The sequence below is a fragment of the Channa argus genome, chromosome 20, assembly GCF_033026475.1.
Source record: "Channa argus isolate prfri chromosome 20, Channa argus male v1.0, whole genome shotgun sequence".
NCBI lineage: Eukaryota > Metazoa > Chordata > Actinopteri > Anabantiformes > Channidae > Channa > Channa argus.
In genome coordinates, this window is record NC_090216.1 from 1,192,198 (window position 1) to 1,206,194 (window position 13,997).

General features: G+C 41.3%; 1 protein-coding gene across 3 annotated transcripts; it reads left to right on the forward strand.

Moving 5' to 3' along the window:
- The first annotated feature begins 330 nt into the window (after window positions 1-330).
- LOC137105986 (protein FAM171A2) lies at window positions 331-12,542 on the forward strand. Of its 3 annotated transcripts, none has more exons than XM_067488908.1 (8): window positions 333-645; window positions 3,790-4,017; window positions 5,254-5,346; window positions 5,870-6,028; window positions 6,294-6,473; window positions 7,337-7,450; window positions 8,464-8,611; window positions 8,781-12,542. In XM_067488908.1, exons 1-8 carry the CDS (start codon window positions 549-551, stop codon window positions 10,276-10,278), a joined length of 2,517 nt encoding a protein of 838 aa, XP_067345009.1. In that variant the 5' UTR covers window positions 333-548; the 3' UTR covers window positions 10,279-12,542. The 3 variants fall into 3 exon arrangements, with proteins under 3 accessions (XP_067345011.1, XP_067345009.1, XP_067345010.1); XM_067488909.1 differs by having other exon boundaries at window positions 337-645; window positions 8,464-8,590; XM_067488910.1 differs by lacking the exon at window positions 5,870-6,028 and having other exon boundaries at window positions 331-645.
- The last annotated feature ends 1,455 nt before the right edge of the window (window positions 12,543-13,997 follow it).

Genomic DNA, 13,997 nt, shown 5'->3' on the forward strand with positions numbered 1-13,997 from the left:
TGGATTTAAGATATTGAATTGAACAGTGTAAACAGACACATTAGTTATTTAACCCCTACAGGAAATAAACTAAAACCCCATAGATGAATGAGAAATATTAAAAATGATTTATGCAACAAACTAGAAACACAAAACAAGAACCCATAAAAAAGCACTTTGGAACTTTGGTGGAAAATAAACGTGAAATATAAAAAGGATAAATGAGTTAATTCCAGGGATTCTTCGTTTTTTTCTTGTGATCATTATCATGTTTCTTTTTGAATCCAGGACTTGAGTCCTGATTGTTTTTTCGGCAGCTTGCAGGTCACCGTGCTGCCTCCAGTCCCCTTCCGAAGCGCTGTTGTGCAGAGTGGGAAGCAGCTGAGCCGCTGTTCCTCTGGAGCTCAGCAGAGGGAAACGTAGCTCACACAGCAGGAACAAGGCGAAGCCCGCACACACGGCAGCATCTCGGCATCCGAGACATGTCCGAGCAGTGATCGACTCACCGTCGCCTGGGAGAATTATGGACACATGGCCGCCGAGCTGCGACTAGAGATGTAGGCGCAAGGATGCCCGACAACTGCATCTGCCGTTTGCTCCTCTTCGTGTGGATCTGCGCGGTTTGGGAGGCGCTGGCCAAGTCTCTTCCAGATCAGGGAGCATTTGGTAAGCTCGCCATACGGGGGGATGCAGCAGCACAATGAGGAGATGGGAGTGGTTGCATTTTTATGGCTTTTGTCGACAAAGCGTCGATTTCTGCAGCGTTGCGCTCCGCCGACACGTTCACTCGCACGGGTTCAGGGGCAGATTTTGAGTCGCATCTGCTGGATAATGCTGGTTTTCATGGTGCAGATTCATTAATATCCATGAGGTAATGTCACTCGGGGGCCACACCACCGTTAGAGAGGTGATTGTGCTCATTTACTGCCCAGTCTGGGTGCAGGTCCCACAAGGCCTTTCACATAGATCTGCCGCGGTGTCAGGCCCCACTCGCAGACCCCAGGTCTTCACATTGATGACACTGGATGGTCCTGCGAGTGTGTCAGTCACGGAACCAGCAGGAGGCCCGAACAATGCGTGTGTATGGAGGAGAGCGATGGTCTGTTGTTGGGTGATGAGGCAGCAGGAGGCTTAAAATACCCAGTGGTTTTATTGTGCTGTGCATTTTGGAGGAGCTTATGTAATTTAGTGACACTGTGGATGTCTGAAGCTGTTTGACGTGCATGAAGTAATTCACTTGTACTTCACTTACTTCATGTCACACCCCATTTTACAGGTTTTATCTGAGGACTACTAACAAATTATCAACATAAAATGTGATGAATTAAAGACTGATCGTACACATCTTATTATAATTCATAGCTGCATATAAGTCACGAAACAGGATGTTTTGCATAATAATCCACTTTACTTTGAGACTTTAGTTTTGATTACAGGACTTTCACTTGTAAGTGGGTATTTTTAAGTTGTAGTATTTTTCCTCTTACTTATGTTGAGAAACAACATGTATTCAGTTACTTTTTGCAGATTTTGCAGCAAAACTAATGAGTGTTGGGAAACAAAGTATGTTAGAGATCCTGGATTAATAACCAGGAACATGGTTCTTTCACATTTTACCCATCCACGCCTTTGCTGATGTGTTTGTGTTTCTCCGTGGCACAGCTGCTAATTTGCCATCATGTTCACTGCTTGTTTTGGTCCATTTTAGAACCTAATTTACTTCTCTTGACCTCCACTCATGTGCAAGATGTTGTGGAGCAATTACTGTCGAAATTAGATCAGGATGCTGGATGAGCAGGGCTTTGCCTTTTAGAGGTCAAACTATTATATGATTTATTTTTTTTAAAACTGAAAGAAATCTGCAACTGTTGTGTTAATTGAGAATCAACTAAGTCATTGTAACCTGTAAAAATTCACGTTTTCCCAGTCTTCTGTGATGGTAAACTGAATTTTGGGTAAGTTTGGACTATTACTCTGACAAAACATTTGAAGAAATCCCTTTTCATTCTGGGGCACCTTTCTTTCTTTGCTGACATTTGTAGACCACAGACCAAATGAATAATGAAAATAATTTTATGTCCTCACACAATATTTTGATAACCACTGTGTAAGTTTAAGTTCTAAGAACTTTTGTTGGCTGAGAAAAGTGACTGCTCTGGGTGTTTGGAGGCTTTATTCTGCACTAAATCTCTGCTGAAAAACACTGAGGGAGGGGAAACTTCCCAGACTCTTGATGTGACACTGTGACTCTCAGTGTTTCTGTCAATGGAGGCGTTTCAAGCCACAGTGTTTTAAGTGGGGAACCCAGATTGAGGAAAAACCTCTACACACACACACACACACACACACACACACACACACACACACACACACAAGGCGGCCTTTATTGGACCAATTCTGGTGATGGCTGAATGCATTTACAAAGACACAGTGAAGATGGACACACACACATTTACGTGCAGACATTTGTGCTAAGAAAGTTCTGCATAGAGAGTATTCGTCACTGGAGGGCTGATGCTGTGTGTGTGTGTGTGTGTGTGTGTGTGTGTGAGTTGGAGGGGGGGGGGGGTTGGAGAGTCAGCATGTATCCATGGAAACATCCCCAGCATGACCCACATCCATGCTTGGTCACGCTGAAGCAAGATGAGAAAGAAAATGTTCTGGGGATGAAAACACGGAAGGATGAAGCGCAGAAGTATCCACACAAATGGATTTATGATGGGTGTGTGTCTGACATGACTATGAAGACCATCATCATCATCATCATCATAATACTCCAGCTCCATCCACACCGGACATGTAGCTGATGAGTGAGGTGGAAGAAACAGATGGATGCTGATAGTTAGTGTAGTTTATCACCTTTGGCTCAGATTTGTTGTGGATGTGGCTCATGGAGAGAAATAACAACCTGTAAATTCTTAGAGCTTCATTTCCACATATTGCACCAATATTTGCTCCATTTCAGAGTGGAACCAAATGACATAATACACACACAAGCTGTGTGACTCAAACTTTTATATGCCGTTATCTCTGATGTCTATAACAAATAAACATCCATACATCGCCTTTAAAATCACACAAAAAAGACTGTAACTGCAGAACTTGCTTGAGAAAAATCAGGTTTTTAAGTTTTGCTAAATATGAAAATAATCAGGGCGCAGATATCAGCACAACAATGATTGATCACTGATTGATGATCATTACAAATAAGAACTGCTAAAAGCTCATTTGCAGATTATCATCAGCTTTTAATAGCAGCTGAAAAACCCGAGGCCATGTAAACACCACACGTCATCATTATTTTTCACAGGTATAGAGGTCGTCAAACCCAGAGTAAGAGATGCTAATATTCACGTACTAGAAAAAAGAGAGAGGGGCATTTTGGGTTTTTTATGTCAAAATTCCTAATTAGAATTTTAAACTTTAAATTTTAATATTTTAGTTCAACACTATTAATTCTTTTACCTCACAGTTTTTTTTAGATATGTTGTTTTTATGCTTTTCTATCAGTTTGGGTTAGTTTTGGTGCTCACATGCTCCACTCACATTGTAGGTCACAGTTGCATAATGACGTTGTCCTTGAAAGACGGCCAAAGGATGACTTGATGGATTGAGCCATAGTCCAGTGTAATCACTACTGTACAACCCCAGGAAACCAAAAAACTCAAGCTTTGATTGCATGCAATAAGAAATCTGTGGCAGAATGACAAACACGGCCTGTTTACTGTTGGACAATAGTGACAAAGTAGAAAATACATGTAACGCATTTTATGTTCACTGATTAATATTATTATGTCTTTGTTCTTACAGAGGTGCAAATAAAAGTCCAGGTGTTCGACAACAGCGACCTGTCATCATTGGCGGACGCTCAGGTGGAAGTCCATGGCAATCAAACCGTCTTGGCGTCTAGCAGAGCCGGCAGCGATGGCGTCGTGAGAGTCAGCTTCCTGTACCGTGCAGGAACGTGGGTCATCATTACAGCCTCCAAACACGACTACGTCACCAACTCTGTGCCCTGGCACTCCAGCCGGATCCCCCGTAAGTCGCCGAGGAGCAAAATGGAGGATGTTTGTCTGTCGCCCCCTGAAATTTGCCTCTTAGCAAATTGTTTTACTCCCCACGTGCAGCAGCTGTGCACTGTCTGTCTGCAGGACACTTTCTTAAGAAATGTCCATGTGCAGAGGGACGATGCTCCTGACATTGTGACGTTGTGCTCCTGAAATGTATTAAACCAAAAAAAAAGCTAATGACAAGTTTTTAAAAAGATACAAAACTTTTGCAGTAAAATGTTTGTTGTATCTGATTAGTTTAAATTTCTACATTAGCTTTGAATATGGGCAGGGCTTGATTTTTAGCACAAATTCCATTTTTAATTGCATAATCCACCAATCAATTTCCAAGAGATGTATTGTTGATAGCAGGAATTATTCTGCATTATGACAGCAGAATTCAGGCTGGACAGTAAACTGTGAAACGTGGAAAGAGTTTCCATGTTTTAGTAGTATTAATATTTATCTTTTAATCATTACAGTTTATTCATTTACAGTTTGAGTTTGTGATTTAAAGGTTTAACTAATAGAACACATAGAAATACTTAAGCCAAAATATTAATTAGCAGCTGCTGCAACCTGCTATAACAGCAAAATCTGTTAGCATTTAGCTAATTTTGTTTGTTTGTTTTTCTCAATTATTAAATTATTACACTGGTGTAATAATTTGTGTGGAAAAACAAACTAAATAGCAGTTTAAACAAATATTAGTCGGTAAAATGGGTATTTATTTATTAAGAGATAAAAAACAATAGAAACGCTTTATTTCTCAGTCCTTGTTACTTTGCAGCCTCTTGATACAAAATAAAGTCAACTAATAAATTATGATGTATTATTAGAGCCTAATAATTAAAAATAATCACTTGCTTTACTGTTTTATAATTTTAGATGCAGCACTTTTACTGTATTTTGGCTCGGTTTTCAGGTCAGTTCAGTAGTAATAGCAAAGATGTTTTCATACATATTCATACGTCATAATCTTTCCAAAAAGAATGACAGAATACAGGTTTTGACCAGTGTCAAGTTAGTACCTGTAGCCTTTGTACTGCAGTTTTAAATGTCTGGGTCATTTCAGGAGGCTTTCTGTTACGTCCACCCATTAAATGGTGTTTTGCTGCATGTGGTACAAAATGTCTTTGATAAAGTCAGATGTTGTTTGCTGATCTGCTTTGTCTCAGCAGTTTTTGTTGCACCTGGAAATCTGATTTTTCTGACTTGTTCTTAGTGTATGCGTCGGTCAGCTTGTACCTCCTCGTTCAGAGGCCTGGAACTCTCATTCTGTATGATGATGTCCTGCAGGTGCTGTCTGGATCACCAGGTAATGAAAAACACATATGTCTCCATTTTTGTATGTAAAAAAAAAAAGTGAAGACTTTCAGATGTGTCACTTCTACTTTAAAGTCTTAAATTTATGAAGGATTATCAGCTTCATTTATTTTCATTTTAAATCATGAACCACAACATTTCATAAAATGTGCATATGCTAGATAAATATAGGCCCATGTTGGAGGCTGAGAGTTCAGTTTGCCCTACAACAGACATTCTGTCAACACATCCTACATCACATCTTACGTCTGTCTCCGGCAGAGAGTGACGACAGATTCACACCTCTCTCCTCCCCTCTGTCTCTTCAGGCCTCCATGGTTTTCACTGCTTAACATTTAGATGACCCTGTGTTATTTGCTGCCGCTGTCACCACGGCAACAGCTGCAGGACAGTATGTTTGTTAGTTTTTAGAAATGCAGCCAGTCACAGACAGCTCCTCGTATTTAATATGAAGATAAAATGCATGAAATCGTTGGGGAATTCACAGAGCGGGAGTGTGATTGTTGGTTTTTCAGGAGCTCGGAACCAGCCGCTGGTGCAGCTCCAGAGGAAGTCCCTGCAGCTGCCATCCAACTCCAACTACACGTCGCTGTCTGCTGCACTGACTACAGCCAGGAGTCAGTATGAAATTGGGGGTTTCCCGTTTCTCCTCGGCCAAGAGACCAACAGCTCAGGTGTGATGCTGTTTCAGGAGCGATATACTCTGATGAGGATGACATACTTCACAATGGTCTTTTGAGGGCATCTGGGGTTGTGTTTGACACTTTGGTAGCTCCTTAAATTCTAAATATTACATGTACAACAAATGGTTTTCCCTGTGTGTTGTGTAAAGAGCCCTGATCTCAACCCCATTTGAATGACAGCAGTAATGTAAATGAATGAAACAAAGTCAAGGTGAGGTTTTGAGAATTCAGCGCTGCTTTGTTTTTTCCTGTTCAGGTGCAGAAACAGGGTGGATTGACTTGACAGCTTTGGCAGTGGTCAGCATTCAGCTATTTGACAAAGATGGCGGTGAAATCCAGGTCTCAGATCCCATCCACATTTCCGTGCCGCTGCCGTCTGACACTCGTAACAGGATGGCCACAAGTGTACCCACTTGGCTGTATCAGTCTAAGACCGGTGAGGACAACGTATGAATCATGGACGCTCTGAAACAGCTGCGCTCTAGAACTGCAGTAGGAAGCTCTTTCCAAAGAGCCAAATGAAGAGCTCAATGATTCTTTTCAATGATTTCTTGGTTGCAAAAAGTACAAAAGTATCAAATGCTGGCACAGAGAAAGATTTTTTTAAATTTTTATGAACAACGTTCAAAAAAATCCATACAAGGGCAACAAAACAATAAAATAATGGTAATATAATAAGTTAATTGGCACAAGGTCAGAATCATGATTAGGTATAAAAAGAACGTCACAGAGAAGCTGAATCTCATTTAATATCTTGATTTTGTCCAACACCACGGTAAAAATACTCCATTACCACAAAAACAGATGCATTGACAATGTTCAGTGGAAATACTGTGTGTATGTAAGTGTAATCCGAAAAATGTATTTTAAAAGTATTTTAGCCAAACAATAGTCCAAACCTTTATTTTGACTTTATATTTATTGTCATTATTATTATTATTATTATTATTATAATTCTATTTAAGAAGCTGGAACCATGAAATGTTTGTTAAAATCAAAACATTATTATCAAACTTTAGTATTTGCTAATAATTGTCAGCTAATTGAACGAGTGCCACTTGTATTTATTTGGGGTAGTTTTAAGTTCTTAGAAAGCATCATATTTTAAAATCTCTAAATTTGTGAAGTACATAGTCAAGTAAATAGTACAATCCAAGCATGTGATTTTAAGGTAATTTATGTCTATGATACATAGTGAAATTGAATTATCAATTGGTATTGTGAAAAGAAAATACTCCAGGAAGGTACACTGGTATTTTACGTATGTAATAATAGTCTCAATCATTTATGTCTCTTCAGGACTGTGGGTACGCAATGGGACGGGCTACATCAAAAAAGACGGCAACCAATTTGTGTGGAACATCGTGGTTCCTCAGATGGGATACTGGTTGGCTGCCTTCCCCTCATCTTCAGGTACTGTAACTCATCTCAGCGTCCACTCTCCTGTTTGGGCTCTTATCCCGTGAGTTCAGTGTCACCACAGCGGATCGCTGTCCGCATGTAGGCACAGTTTTTACGCCGGATGCCCTTCCTGACGCAGCCGGGCTTGGACCGGCACTGCAAGCTGGGGATGGGAAAGGGCTGTTGGGCATTCAGTTTCTTGCCCAGAGACACTTCGACCCAGGGAACTTTTATTAGCATCCATCATATTGATATTGACAGGTAAATAGTTTATCTGGTCTTCCATGCAGCTGCTGGGATTAAAACATTACACAGATGGTGTTTTCTCCTGGGAAAAATAGCTCATAAAAGCTTTGCTTATCTGAGTATCTGTAGCAAACTTTCTGCCAACACATCTTATGGATGTTGAGTTATTCATTTGGAAAAGTCAATATGTTGACCTGCTGGTAGCACTAGATGAAGACTTAGAGGATTAATATAATCAGAACATTTCATCACCAACCAACCGAACTTTTTGGTTTGTTTGTGTATGTGCTTGTCTGTTAGCACTTTCTTTCCTTTCTGTTTAATGTAGAGCATCTGTAACAAGACAAAGCAGTTTCCCTTTGGGACTAATAAAGTTCTTGGAGTCTTGAATGAATGAATAAATGCAAATTTAGACCATTATAATCAGCAGGACTTATCGTCTGGGGGCCATGAATGTCTGGACAAGCCTAATTAAAATCCTTCACAGAACAATCTTGCCATTCTTAGAGCTTTGACACTCATGAAGCAGGAATAATAAAAAAAATGATCTTTTTCTTGTTTACTTGCTTGTTACCTATGATACTTGCAGATGTTCTGTGACACCATTTCTTCAGTCCAGCCGTCATTGATCTAGTGAGGAAAATTAGGTGAAAGATAAAGAGTTTACCTCAGTTGCTTTCCCTTGTAGCCAGATCAAATTTGTGTGTCAAACCGTGTAGCAAGAATGTGATGTTAAAAAAATCATTCTTAAACGTCTTTCTGCCATAATTGTCTTGCAGGACTGGCTCTGTCTCATCCAGGCTTGAGAGACATCACCACCTACCACACCCTGTTCCTGCTCTCCATCCTGGGGTCGCTGGCCCTGCTGGTGCTAATCCTGCTCTGCGTGCTGCTCTACTACTGCAGGTGTGGGGAGCGTAGGCGCAGGTCTCTGGGTCTAGGTTTCTATCAATAGCAAAATTACAGAATTGCAGCAGGAATTTTGGTGGAGAATTCAGGTTTAAGTCTAGCTTTCATTAGAGTCAAATCTTAGTAGTCCCAAGGCACAGAAAATGTGTTTCTTTTGTTTCTGACCTTTCATGTCTCTACCTTTCAGGCGGAAGTGTCTGAAACCTCGCCGACAGCAAGCCAAGCCTCACACTTCTAATCTCAATGGAGCAAAGAGAGATCAGGGCACATCGACTTCACGCCTAAATCTGATCTGTGGAGGCCACGTTGATGCTGGTCCTTCTAATGATAAATCGGACTTGTCCCCATCTCGAGACTACCAGAGTTCAAGGGAGGACTTGACCAAACATGTTCCAGCTCACATGCTGCGACACGGAAAAGGAAAAAATTCTTCAGGCACTCAACGGGGTGAAAGCTTCCCAATGAAGGTTACACGCGCTACAGAGACCAACAATCTGGACAACCCTTTACTGCATGATGACTACAATCGGAGCTACAGCCCCATGGAAGGCAAGGAGTCTGAATATCACCGACACCATAATGCCAACGACAATCGAGGGTACTCTTCCAATCCTCCGTCCCCACCTCGTTTCCAAGGCTATGTGCCAAGTCAGTCTGACAAGCCTCCAGAATATTCAGCAGCAGCGGCCGACAGCCTTGCCAGACCAACATCGCTCAACACCCAACCAGGTCAGATCATCTTCTGCAGCTCTATTGACCAGATGAAGGAGAACATGTACCGGAGCATGGTGCCAACCTTGGTCATTCCGGCCCACTACATGCGCCTGCCTTCTGAGTTTTCTGGCAAAGATGGCAAGGACGGAAAGGACCAAGACAAAGATGGTGCACAGATGGGAGGAGGCCAGCAGCATCATCACCACCACCAGAAACAAGGCCAACAGCAGCAACAGCAGCAGCAAGGTGGATCCAAAGGTGATGACTCTGAGGAACCAAGTTGGGCATCTGACTCGTCTGGTGGACCTGTGACCATCCCTGTGCTCTTCAACGATTCCACCATGGCCCAGATGAACGGAGAACTACAGGCTCTAACTGAGAAGAAGCTACTGGAGCTAGGAGTTAAACAGCATCCGCGGGCGTGGTTCATCTCCCTGGACGGGCGTGCGAACGCTCATGTGCGCCACTCCTACATAGATGTTGGGAATGATCTCAGTGGTGGCTGTGGCAGTGGATTCGGAGGCGGTCTCCTCAATGCTCCACGAGATGTCAATCTTGAACCACCTCTGGAGTCCCAAGAAAGAAAATCAACAATAACCCGGAAGGGAAAAGACGAGCGCTGGGGGTCAGGGGGACGGAAGGCCCACAGTGTTAGCAGCAGTGGAGGGAAGAATTACTCCAAGCTGGCCTACCCTGACCACAGTGAGCCCAGTAGCAGCGAGGGACGCCCAGTCTCACCCGAGGAGAACTCCCTCACCCCGCTTCTAGATGAGGGTCCATCCTCCCGAGGATCCACGATCCCCAGAAGAGGACGCAGTCGAGTGAACAGCAGCCGCAGCAGCAACAGCGAGAACCGCCGCGATTCCATGACCAGTCCCGAGGACGATCCCGACGACAAGGATGAGAACAAGAAGAGTCCCTGGCAGAAGATTGAAGACAGGCCTCTCATGGTCTTCCACCCCAGGAAGTGAGCTTTTAGACCTTACAAGACCTTTTAACAATCTTTTCAAAGGGTGATGTTTTCACACAGAGAGATCACAATAAGCACAACCATGTGTCACTGGTCCATTTTCAGGTTGTTGTTCGACCTTTGTGTTTCTGGGGTGGTGCTTTTTGCACTTTCTGATTACTCTCATAGTCTCACTGTCAGTAAATCCTGTTGATTTCCACTGAGATGGTCTATCGTATACCAGTTTATTGTGAATTCTATCACCTGATAAACCACTGAACCATCTTCTGAGCCATTGCATATGCTGAATGTGGAAATAGCCATTTTATAGAGCAAACTATAAGAATAAAGCACTTACTAATAATTTAATAATAGATTGATTAACACTCACCAAGTATTTGGAAGTGGATGACATTTTATATGGGACTGATGGCTGTTTAGGTGATTTAGATTTTCTTTCCTGGACTTACCTACACAAAGGCTCATATTAATGGTAGAAGATGCTCCTGTGTTTTCATGACTTCTTCCTAGTTAGGATGCGTTTTGTTCAAAAGAAACCTTTTCAAATTTAATAGTAATGATTGTTTCCTTGAGCCCCTGTATATGGATAATGCAATCTATAAAGTCCAATGTGGGCCTTGCATTTTGCTCCTTCAGGGATGTACTTGCTTTCCTCTTCCTCCTGTACTGTGTTCATGTGTTGTGATTCCTTATACAGATAATAATGATTTGAAATGTTGAGCATCATCTTCAAGTGTCATCCTTTCTGTCATCCATTTATCGCAGTGATCTACTCTACAATTCTGCCAAAAGTACGCATTTCTGCCTTTCTCCGGTTATTAAGATATTTTTTGGGACTTTTTTGCAATTCCTTTCGTGTAAATAGATTCCCAGACATTTGAAAGACAATTTGGTATTGAAATGTTGCATGCATATGAATGTATGAAGTAAACAGAAGGCACCAAAAGTCCCCCTCAGTTCTTTGGGCTCCTGACGTTGACAAACCCTTAGTCACCAAGAAACCCGGGTTATGTCTAAAAAGCTGATGCGGCTCAGACAAAACATCACTTTACTTGAAGACTTACCTGTTTAATATTCTACTGAGATCCACAGGGTGGTTTGAGGACAGGGCCTGTGCCACTTCTCTCCTGTAAGTGCCTTCTTTCACATAGGATCGAGTGATAGGCTTGCAGGTCCCTTTTTCAAATGCAGTTAGTCGTCACCTAAAGTACGCCGTCGAGGCCAAGCAGCCACCAATAAGCACACTGCATTGTGGTAACAACACACGTCACTCTGGGGAGCATGCCTGCCAAACCTAATATTACATCCTTGAATATCTTAATTTCTTAAATCTACTGTATCCTCTTTTTCACCAAACTTGTAAATGGTATGATGAACTACATGAGACCTTAAGTGTATACAGTATGACGTGCATGTAACATGTAGAATAGGGTGTTTTTAATGAAACCTTTTTTTGGTCGCGAATGAGGTTGTTTGGCACAAAATGTGATTCACTGACGCATTGAATTGCCAAATGAACTTGGTTCCAAGATGCACTGACCTTTCCCTTAATCCACTTCTAACAAAATTCACTTCCGGTCGTAAATGTTTACATCAACAACATACTGACCAACACGCTCCCGCTGTTAGTAGCATCGCCACTGCCTCTGACGCATCAGCAACTGTGAACTTGTGTCATCTAGCACATTTGTAAGAGCTCAGCGGTTTAGAAAACCTAAAATGTTGTTTTGTTTGTTGCAGAGGTTGATGTTGAAGTGAAAATCCTGAAGGCTGTATAGAAGTCATGCTGACTTGTTGGTCGTTTTCACCATTCGCTTGCTGTTCATATGCCTGTGTCAGTAGCCTACAGTACAAACTGGAATTGTGACGTAACTGAAGAATAGCACAGCCTTGAAACGATTCCTGCCGAACCGTCGTGTCCACTGCTGTAAATGTACATTTATTTGGACCAGATATTGGCTTAATATTGAGCAATTATATTATTATATTGTGCAACTGTGACTTTCCTTGCTCGTTTTTGTTTTACATAACAAATCTGCTTTTGTGAACTTGTGTTTGCACAGCTTCAACACATTATCCCTGGTTAAACCTGCTTTGTTGGATTAATGATAATACAACACTTACGAGGGTCCAAGTATTGAACTGTAGGCCTTCATCCTGTGCAGTAAATCATTTGCTTCAGAAACCTGGTCAGTTGTTTTTAAACTGTAAATTGATTCTTTCTGTACATGAGAAACAATAGAAATAAATCTGTTCCCACTGTCAGTGTTTGTGATTTTATTTTTATCAAAAAGAAAAAAATTTATATTTACAGATACACAGTAAATCTGAATACAGAAAATATGAATACATTTTCGGTTAGTATTAGCAAGGCAAAGTCAATGTAATATAGCAAAAGTAAACATTATGCTGATAGACTGAAATATGAATGTGAAATTAGGATTATGAATTATAGTAATTGTTGTTTCCGTGACTGAATTTGTTTCACAAAGTAACTACAGCTGTCAGATAAATTTTGTGGAAAAAAAGCAAAAAGTATTGTAATATAGAAATACTCAAATAGACTTCATGTGTCTTAAACATTGTACAATAGTATAATACTTTTTTTTTTTTTTTGGTGTCCACAGTCAAACTAAATCATAGTCAATGCAACACAAAATAAGCACACAGGACATAAATTACACATTAAATGCAGGTTTGAAAATATAGGTTTATGATTAATAAAAAAGGTCCACTTCAACCAACCACAGCAGTAAAACCCTCCATGGGTAATAAAAATCTAACAGTGTCAGCTGAGAGTAAAAGCCACAGGGGCGTCGTTCTGCTAAAGCTTCTAAAGTATTTTTATACTTTAACTACATTTCTTTGATTGTACTGTGTATTCATACTTTTACGTAATGCTTTATGCAGCCACATTTCCTTAAAGGTTGGGACGATGTGTAAAGGTAAGAAAACAAAATGCAATGATTTGCAAATCTCATAAACCCATATTTTATTCACTACAGAGCATAAACAACATATCAGATGTTGAAACCATTTCATGGAAAATATGAGCTCATTTTGAATTTGATGGCAGCAACACATCTCAACAAAGTTGGAACAGGGTCATGTTGACCATTGTGTAGCAGCCCCTCTTTTAACAACTGCCTGTAAACGTCAGGGAAGTGAGGAGACCAGCTGCTGGAGTTTAGGAGAGGAATGTTGTTCCATTCTCAACAGTCCTGGGCCTTTGCTGTCGGATGTTTTGTTTTATGATGCATTAAATATTTTTTATTGGTGAAAATATTTCATTCTGTTGTGATGGATGCTGTGTGTGGTTTAGCATCGCCTTGCTGAAATATGCGAGGCCTTCCCTGAAAGAGCCGTCCAGATGGGAGCATATGTTGCTGGGTTCTATCATTCATTCACATGGTCTTTCCTATCACTGCTATGCTGATGACACACAGCTCTTCCTGTCCTTTCCACCGGATGACTCCACTGTCTCTCATCACAGATTTCTGCATGTCTCTAAGACATCTCTGCCTGGATGAGAGACAGAGATATCTTCAGCTCAACCTCTCCAAGACCAAAGTCCTTGTCTTCCTTTGACACAACACAACCTCAGCATCAACATTGGATCTACAGTGATTGTCCCCACTAAATCAGCCAAAAATCTGGGCGTCATCATCGACGACCAACTGAGCTTTAAGGACCACATCTCCTCAGTCTCTAGAGCAGCAG

Excerpts from the sequence above, each read along its gene's own strand:
- LOC137105986 (XM_067488908.1), top strand. The coding sequence starts at position 549 with ATGCCCGACAACTGCATCTGCCGTTTGCTCCTCTTCGTGTGGATCTGC. Across the intron at positions 5,347-5,869 it reads GGTGCTGTCTGGATCACCAG|GAGCTCGGAACCAGCCGCTG; the intron begins GTAATGAAAAAC and ends TTGGTTTTTCAG. Across the intron at positions 6,029-6,293 it reads CCAAGAGACCAACAGCTCAG|GTGCAGAAACAGGGTGGATT; the intron begins GTGTGATGCTGT and ends TTTCCTGTTCAG.